General features: G+C 67.4%; 3 protein-coding genes across 3 annotated transcripts; 1 reads left to right on the top strand and 2 right to left on the bottom strand.

The window, feature by feature from the left end:
• Window positions 1–964: 964 nt before the first annotated feature.
• Window positions 965–2,387, bottom strand: MNEG_9720 (hypothetical protein; the record flags this gene model as incomplete). The annotated part of the gene is made up of 4 exons (XM_014041806.1): window positions 965–1,126; window positions 1,388–1,690; window positions 1,920–2,071; window positions 2,246–2,387. 4 exons carry the CDS (start codon window positions 2,385–2,387, stop codon window positions 965–967), a joined length of 759 nt encoding a protein of 252 aa, XP_013897260.1.
• A 2,418-nt stretch (window positions 2,388–4,805) lies between these two features.
• MNEG_9721 (hypothetical protein) lies at window positions 4,806–6,928 on the bottom strand (the record flags this gene model as incomplete). Its single annotated transcript, XM_014041807.1, has 4 exons — window positions 4,806–4,925; window positions 5,100–5,773; window positions 5,941–6,495; window positions 6,922–6,928. 4 exons carry the CDS (start codon window positions 6,926–6,928, stop codon window positions 4,806–4,808), a joined length of 1,356 nt encoding a protein of 451 aa, XP_013897261.1.
• A 247-nt stretch (window positions 6,929–7,175) lies between these two features.
• On the top strand, window positions 7,176–7,404 carry MNEG_9722 (hypothetical protein; the record flags this gene model as incomplete). Its single annotated transcript, XM_014041808.1, has 1 exon — window positions 7,176–7,404. A coding segment is annotated over one exon (229 nt), but the record flags the coding sequence as incomplete, so codon positions are not given.
• Window positions 7,405–8,801: the final 1,397 nt, after the last annotated feature.

Raw genomic sequence — 8,801 nt, forward strand, 5'->3', positions numbered from 1 at the left:
GGGGGGGGGGGGCGCAGGGTTTAATGGGGGCGGTGTTGAAATTGGCGGGGTGGGAGGGTGTAGGCGTGTGGGATTAGGTAGGGACTGGGATATGGGGTGGGGTTTGAACGGTCCGAGGTTGAGGGTGTTGATGACTGGACGAGGCGTCGGCCGGCCTCAGGCGATGCGAAATGCGAGGTCACCGAATGGTGCCGCGGTGTGTGCCCTCTCACCCCAAGACCTTCTCGTCCGGCCCGGCAAACGCAGGGTGCACCGCGGCACACATCACGACGCGCGCCAATGCATATTATCAGAACCCTCCAAAACCTCAGTCGGTCCGCCACACTCGCCTGCAGATAATCCGGGCCCCTGACCCTGAATGGCGCGCCTGCGCCCCCCCTGTGCAGCTCCCGCCACGTGGCCGGGTCCAGGCAGCCCCTCAACCCCACGTCCAACTCCGCTGAAACCCCATCCTCCTCCGCCAACGTGGACCCCTGCCGCGCCGCAGCCACCGCTGCGTTCCCCGCCGCCGCGCCAGCCTCGCCGCCGCCGCCGCCGGCGCTGGAGCGAGCCCTAGCGCGGACAAAGGCGCGGATAGTTCCCAAGATACCGGGACCGCTGCGGCTGGGCGGCGCGGCCGCCGCGGCGCGATGGGGCGGGGCGAGCGACGGCGCGCGGCTCGCGGCCGCGGACGGCGGGAGGGAGCCGTACCCCTGCGCGCCGAGCGTTGCCCAAACGAGCGGGTGATGACGTCATGCGACAGGCAGCCGAGATTCCGTGCTGCGCCGATCACACACAAAAGCCCACGCACAAAACGCACTCCACACGCATGCCGCCCGTGGGGTCATGCAAGCACGCGGCCGAGCGCATATCAAGGTGTCCCCGCTTAGCGCCAAAGCGGCCCCGCGCGCAAAGTCGAGGCGGCCGCGCGCGCAGTATAAAGGTGCCCAAGCATTAAGTGTTGAGGCCGACGCGATCCGGACCATCACACCAGCACGCGGCCCGTCTCGACCTCCTTTTTAGCCAGGGGCACCGCCGCAAGCATCGGTTCGACGAAGCCGGCCGCAACCGCGGCGCGCAGGCCGCCGAGGCCCCGGCCGCCGGCGCCGGAGGGGCGGCAGCCCGCCAGCCAGCCGCCGAGGTCGACCTTTGGGGGTTTATTTGAAGAAGGCAGATTTGGACAGCTACGCTCAGCTGGGGATGATTCATGTGATCGCTCCGGCTTCGATCGGGTTCGTGTGCAGCGTCGCGAGTGCATCCGAGGGCCGACCGCTGCTGCCACACGTTGAACATCAACGCAAGCCGTGGGCGCTCGCGTGCAAAGCGTGGGCTCTGCGGGGCGGGGCGGCGCGCATGACAGGCAGGCGTTCCAGCTCCTCCCCCGCCCCTTTCCCGCCCCTCCGTTCACCCGGAATATTCCCGTCAGCATGCACTCGCCGCCGCAGCCCTCCTGCCGCCCGCTGCCATCGAGGCCGGCCACTGAGTAACCCCCAGAAACCTCCGCCAGCGCCAGCCCCCAGGCGCCGCCGCCGGCCCTGCCCGCGCGGCGGGACAGCAGGCGGGCCGCCTCGTGTGCGGGGAGGCTGGAGAAAGACAGCAGGTGGATGCCGTCTGGGCGCTGCTGCCGCTCCAGTCGGACGACGGCGGCGCGGGGGGCGCAGAGGAGGGCGGCGGCTGAGCTTGGGGCGGGCTGCAGCAGGATGAATAGATCCTGGGGGTGGAGGATGCAGAAAAAGTGGAAGGGGAGGTGGGTTGCTCATGGGCCCGGGGGGTCTGGGGTCCCAGTGAGTCCACCAGCACCCGTCCTCCTTGCCTTGAAACGGCTGCTGACGCAACCTTCAAACTGCGCCTCCAGCAGCATCTGTTAAAGAGGAAACAGGACAAGGGCATCAAAATGGCGAGCTGGCATCGGCGTGGCCAGCGCCTCAGGCGCCCCGCACCTGCCAGCCGTCCCCTTCCCTAAGCACGCACGACTGCTGCGCCGGCCCCAGGAGGCCCGTCGGGCTGCAGGGGTGCGTCAGGGCGGCGATGACGTCATCGGGGGCGCCGCTCACGAGGGTGCTGGACATGAGCTCGCCGCCGATGCCGGGCTCTGGGCAACGGCAAGTCATGGGCAGGGAGGGCAGAGGCGGTGGGCCGGGGGCGTCGCCCTGCACGCTGGCGTCGGGGCAGCAGCTGTGCACGGCCGGTGCGGAGCGCGGGCTGCACAGGCAGGTGCAGCGTCGACGGCGCCACCGTCTGCAGGGTTTGACGAGCGGCACCCCACCTTTGGTGACGTTGTCGTGCCAGTAGACCGACACACCCCCTAGATCTGCCGCGCTGCCGGCGCGGTCGTAGGGCCGCCACGCCTTGGCCATCGCCTGGGGCACCGGCATGCCGCCGCCGCCGCGCGCCGGCGGGTGTGCCATGTCAGGCGATCGCGCGGCCGGCTGTTCAGGCGCCCGCGGCGCCTGCGGGTCTAGCGGACGCGTTGCATTCCCCGCTGCAGATGCTGATGCTCAGGGGCGCCGATAGCACGCGACTGTGACTGGGATCGCTGGCGCAGTTGGTATGTATCTGATGCTGGCAGTTGCAAGGTCTTTGTCTTTGAGCACGCGCTACAGGAGAGCAGGAACTCGGGGACGGTGGATCAACAGCGTTCTCCTGCTCGCTGGTGCAGAGGAAGCGACTCGCAATGTAAGGAAACAATCACGGCCAATTGATCGTACTCTGTAGGCTGGTTACAAACAAGGTGCCCTGATGAGGCCCGGCGGGGTTGTGAGTGTCGCTGTACTGAGTGCGTGTCACCGGTGCCGACGACACCTCAGTGGCATGTGCAGCAAGCCCACGGCATGTGCCTGCCAATGTGGAGGCCACAGCAGTCACATTTGATTTATGCATCACGCGCCGCTATGCGAGTTGCGTGAAATGCAGCGTGCTGCATCCCGACACTGGCTGTACCCCTCGTCGCCACTACCGTAGGGCCACATGCTGAACCGCTCTTCGGTGTCCTGATCTTTGCGTCTTGCACATGCAGCCTGATTTCATGCCCATCAATAGTAGCTTGAACTACCATTGATCGGCACCTGCCAGCGCCTGCATGGTTCAAGGTGGCCTCACACCTGCGGCAGGGCAGCAGGCTTTCACTCATCCCAATTGTGAAAACCAGGCAGATGCAGGCTGCCAGGACTGTAGCAACTGCGGGCTATGGTGTTTGCATGCCTCCTTGCACATGACATCCCCAATTGTGGGGATTGTGTGTGTGTGTGTGTGTGTGTGTGTGTGTGTGTGTGTGTGTGTGTGTGCAATTCAAACGCACAAAAGTACGGCCATGAAAGGCTGATCACACAATTACATAGACGCAGCCAAGTCACACACTGCAATGCTGACAAATAAGGAAAAAGGAGGGTTCCTGTCAAAACGGGGCGCCGCCACAGGACAGCGCTGACAACAACTCCAATTTGCAGCTGCAGCACCACACGGCAGATTCACATGTGCACGAGCCCGGAATCATTCGCAAATGCGGCACATAACGCGCGGAGGAGACCATGGGCGGGGCACAGCGGGGTGGCAACATGCGTTCGATGCACGCGAAGGAGAGCATCCTGCGGCAAGACGGCCACGAGTTCAAGGGCCCCGGACTGCGTTGCAGTGCCGTCATGCTCAGATTCCATGGGTCTTGTGGATCGCGTCGCCGCGTTGGAGTGCACTTCGTGTGATGTGAGGCTACAGGAAAGTCCCAGGGCATCAATTATTGATACGCGGCGACCAGCCAGCACTGGGCCCAGTGTTGGCGCCACATGGGGCACACACCCGTGGCGCGTGGCGACAGGGACGAGTCATCCGTGCGCGGCATTCTTCGCGGGTGCTTGGCTCAGATGCATGCAATCCGAGGCCCGGGGCCAGGAGAGTCTGCGTTGCATGGCAGGCAGGCGGTAGCGCCCCAGACGCCGGCTGGCGAGTATGTTTTGCCGCCACAGGCCTTGCAGACGCCACCGACGGCCGCGGAACCGGGGGCGCATGCGACGCAGGCGCCGCCGCCAGACTTGACGGTGCCCCTGGGGCAGGGCGCGGAGGGCGGCCCCGACACGCCCAGGAAATAGCCCGCCTCGACCTGCAAAGTGTGGTGCATCACATTGGGCAGCCTGGAATGTGCAGCATTTCAAGCACCATGCACCGCGCTTTCAGCAGCATCAAGGAGCACTGGGCCCCTAGGAACCACAGCCACTGGGAATGCCTGCATCTGTGAAGGGCATCCAATGTATATGGCGGTGGCATGAGCGAGCGCCCCACCTTGAAAACGAGCTTGCAGCTCCCAGTCTGGGGTGGCGGATTCAGTGACGTCAGGCCGCACGCGCCGACGCTGGTATCGGCAAAGAGCGTCGCTTGGAGCGTCCCGGGCTTTGCGCCGGGCGCGAGCACGGCGCCGTAGCCGCGTGGCTGCCGGGGCTTTGGGGTTTTGAGTTTGGGGTTGGCCGGGCCGTCGTGGAGCAGCAGACCAAAAACGGCGGCACGAGTACCTTCGGGGGCCAAAAGATGTATGCGTGTGCGCGTTCGTGTGAGTATGTGTGAAAGTGAGTGGGTGAGTGCGTGTGTGTGTGTGTGTGTGTGTGTCTATGTGTGTATGTTGTGTGTGTGGACGTGTGTGCGAAAGGGTGTACTTTAATGGGCGCCGTGTACGGGGGTGGGGGGCTGACCGCATTACCAGCAGTGTCGACCGCTTGCGCGTCCAGCTGTTGGAAACCTCGACCCACGTGTTTTGCAGGAGGGGTGGGTTGCGAAGCAGCTGCCGTTGGTCACACCGCCAAACACAACATCACGCCATGCCCGGTCGCGACTAATCCAATTTACTCACCCAGTGGCTGGCCGGCCAGTGTCAGCTCTGGCCGCACCCCGGGCCCTGCGCGTGAGCCGGTGCAAGGGCTTGGCTGCCCCAGCAGGCCGCCCAGGTCGCCGCCACCCAGCACCTGCAGGTTGCAGCATCCATGCGTCCGGCGCGCGATTGCGTGGGCAAAACAGGGGGATTGCTGAGCCTCTTTACAGCAACCGTATTTCCTTGCCTGTTTGTCAGGCGCGCGCTCTGCCGGCCGCTGGATCAGCGCCTGCGCCGCCCACCGCCGAGTGCCCGCATGCCCCCTCACCTCCCAGAACACGCCGGAATCGATCGGGGTCCCTCTGAACCTGTACTGGAACCCCGCCCACGTCATCTGATTCGCCAGCTTCGCCGCCAGCGCCTTGACGCCAGGCGCCGCGCACGCGCCGCCCGACGGGCCTACCGCGCCGCCCAACAGCCGTAGCGCCGCGCCGCCCGCCGCCGGCGCCTCCCCATCATGCGGCGTCTTCCACTCGCCGCACGCCTCGCCCCTCGCGAGCGGCGGCGCGCCCGGCGCGGCGTCCGCGACGCACAGGCGCCCGCTGCCCGGCTCGCTGCTGATGCAGTAGCCCAGGGCGTCGGGCAGCGACGCCAGCGGGCAGGCCCGGAAGCTGCAGCCGGGGGCCCCGGAAGCTGCCGGGAAGGCGGCGAAGCGGTTGAAGCCCTCCTGGCTGGCAAAGTCGAGGGCCGTGTACCAGCCGCCGCGGGTCGTGCTGGAGGTTTCCTTCGCATCAAAGCACGGCACGCACGCCGTTGCCGCCTGGGATGCCGCGAGCCGCGCGCCGCACGCCTCGCATCGGTCCGCGCCGGCACGCGGCGCGACCGCGCCGGCTGGGCAGGGCTTGCAGGGCGGCGCCGCGGCGCCGCCGGGGCCGTACGTGCCGGCGGGGCAGGGGGCGCACAAGGAACCTAGAGCGCCCTCCAGCTTCAGGCGCGTGCGGCCTGCGCGCGCGCCGGCAAGCGGGAGCGGCGGTTGGATGGATAAAGCTGGCATATCACATCCAACCATGAACGCCGCCGCACCCTGCCGCAGCTGTCTGCGGCCCTTTGGCAGCTTGAATTGCAAAAAACAGCGGCCCGCACGCCTCTCCCTTGCAGAAGGCTCTCACCAGGTGCGCAGGTCCGGGGGCAGTCGGGCGACCCAGCCACACACGCCTCAGGCTTGAAGGATGGGAACGCGCCCGCGGCCAGCCGGTAGCGGAACTTGCACCCGTCCCGCCGCGACGCGACCTCGAAGCCCGCGCCGCCGGCGCGTTTAAACGCGTAGTCAGCTGCCGTGAAGCTGCCGAAACCGCCGTCGCCGTAGGACAGCGGCGTCAGGCGTGTGCGCGCCAGCGCGCGGGCCAGGCCGTCGAAAGTAGCAGGGAATGATGGGGCCGATCCGCTGCTGCCCTCCCCCGAGACGTCAGACCCGAGGGTGGTGCCCACGCCTCCCTCGTAACCCCACGTCTGCCAGGTGGCGCCGGCGCTGCCGTTGGCCGCCGCCAGGGGGAAGGGCACGGCCGCGCCCGACGTGGGGAAGCGGTTGCTGCGGGCGCCGGCGCCGCCGACGGCGAGGGTGCAGTCGCAGCGGAGGGTGACGTTGATGCACGGCCACAGGACGGCGACGCCGCTCGACAGGCAGCGGGCAGGGGCGGCCGACAGGAGCACGAACGAGGCCTTGCCTGGGTGTGGGCGTGGGACGGGGCGCAGGGGCGGGCGGGCGCGCGCGATCTGTGAGTAGGGAGCGCATGTGTGCGTCTGCAGGTGTGTGACCAAGCAGCGCTGCGACCCGCAGGTCGCACTCTTCGAGCACTCGTTACCCGGCACCTGCGCGATAGTGATTCCACACGCTTTGAGAAACTGCATGACCGGCGCCCGCCACCCCCCTTGGACGAAGCGTGGGGTGCAGCACGAGCAGCACGAGGGGCATCGCGCCAGATGGCTGCACGGCAGGTGCCAACGTCCCCACCTGCCGGGCACTTTCCAGGGCACGCCGTGCAGGTTACTAGCCACAGTAGCAGAACCAGCAGGCCAATCACCCGTTTCGACATCACCGGGTGAGGCCGGCGGGTCTCACTCCAGTGACTGTAGATCAACGGGCAGCGCACCCTTCATCTAGACATGTTTACTAGAAGAAATAAATCGTTACTGAACTTGCTATGGAATGTGATAGGCATTGAAAGTGATCGCGCAGCCTGAAGCCTATCGGGATGGGCTGATTCAAATTACGGCTACGTTTCGACAGCCCAGCAACCGCTGTCGTCATGCAATTATATGCAGTAGTGACATAAGGGCAGCGTCCGCTGCCTTGCGCTCTAGCAGAGACGAACAACTCACAACAGCGCGCGCAGCACACTCCGCGATGGCGCAGGCAGCAGCGCCACGCCTGACGGCGATCGACAACCACTTGGCAGCCATCTGTGGCGCCGGCGCTGACGCATACAGCTTTGGTTACGTGTATTCGGGGACACCACAGGCCGCCGCCGCTGCGTCGGCGTCGGCATGCGCGTTTGTGCAGCCGGGCTCGGCAGGCCCGGGGGTCCTGCAGCGGGCGCTGGCCGCCCTTAAGCAGCCCCCCGTCCAAGCATCAGGTGCAGCGCTTTGGGGGGATCTGCTACTGCCCTGTGCGGGTTGGGGCGCCCAAGAACACGCTGCACGCAGCAATCCCGCCGTGCAGCATGCGACATCATGCGCGGCGTTCCCTGCATGTATCCCCTCTCCGGGTCTGGCTCTTATCCTAAATCTTCATGCACGCACATGCAGACCCAACAACCACCCGGAAGGCCCAGCCCGCCCCAAACTCGGCCGCGCAGCCGCCCCAGCAGCGACCGCTTGCGCAGCACCCCCATATGCACACACAGCAGCCCGGCCCAGGACCCACAGCAGCGGCCCATGGCCCGCGCGGCCCGCCCGCCGGCCCCGCCGTCGACCCAAGCCATGCGGGCCCGCAAAGCGGCGGCAGCGGCGCGGATGATGACTGGTGTTTGGAAGGGGTTGATTTCGACGAGTTGGAGACAGCTGCCGTGGCAGCCTCCACGCAGGTCCAGGCGAGCGTGCACACCGGCGCCGCCGCCACGCCACCCAGCGTCTCTCCGCCGAGCACTGGCGGCGGCGGCGGCGGCGGGTGGGGTGGCGGGCATGCTGGGCAGTGGCAGGGGCAGGGCAGGCAGCAGCCGAGCGGGCTCGGCGAGGCGGGTGGGGGCAGCTGGCAACAGCACCAACCGCAGCAACAGTCAGCCTACCATGGCGGCGCCGGCAGCTATGGTTTCCCATCGGGGGGGATCCAGCAGCAGGGCCGTGGCGGCGAGGCGCACGGCTTCGGCCGGCAGCCGGCGCAGCAGGCGCAGCAGGCGCAGCAGGCACCAGGCAGCAATGTGGGTGGCGACGGCGGCGGCGGTGGCGTTGGCGCCTACGGTTTCGGGGGTGCGGTGTCCACCCAGGCAAGCGGGTTTGGGGGTGGCGGCGTCCCTGCCGGCACGGGCGGTGCAGGCAGCTATGGTGGCGGCGGGCCCGGCTACGCGGCCAGCGGTGGCGGCTATGGTTTTGGGGGCGGCAGCGGCTTTGGCGGCGGCGGGGTTGGCGGTGGCGGCTACGCACCCCTGCAGCTGCAGCCCGGCCAGTGGGGCAGCGGCGGCGGAGGCAGCGGCGGCAGCGGCGGCGGTGACGCAGGCGGCGCTGAGAGGGTGCCCGACCCGAACCTCCGGGCGCCGGCTGCCGGTGAGATCAGCCACCTGCGTGGTAGCGCCATCCAGCTGGTCTGCACAGCTGGCATCTCTTTCTGCCTGCCGAGCTCGTTGTCACCGCTGGCAACGCCGCGGCCGCCGGCAGCCGCCTGTAACCCTTGCCGCCGCCGCAGGGTTGCCCGCCGCATGAATTGGCACCCCCTCCTGCGGCCGGTCACTCACCGGGTCTTACAAACAATTCTCGCCCCTTCAAACACACCCAAACACGCTAAAGCGTGCACTCGCAAGCTCCCCCACCCTCGCAC

This window comes from Monoraphidium neglectum (genome assembly GCF_000611645.1).
Source record: "Monoraphidium neglectum strain SAG 48.87 unplaced genomic scaffold scaffold02039, whole genome shotgun sequence".
In the NCBI taxonomy this organism is placed as follows: Eukaryota; Viridiplantae; Chlorophyta; class Chlorophyceae; order Sphaeropleales; family Selenastraceae; genus Monoraphidium; species Monoraphidium neglectum.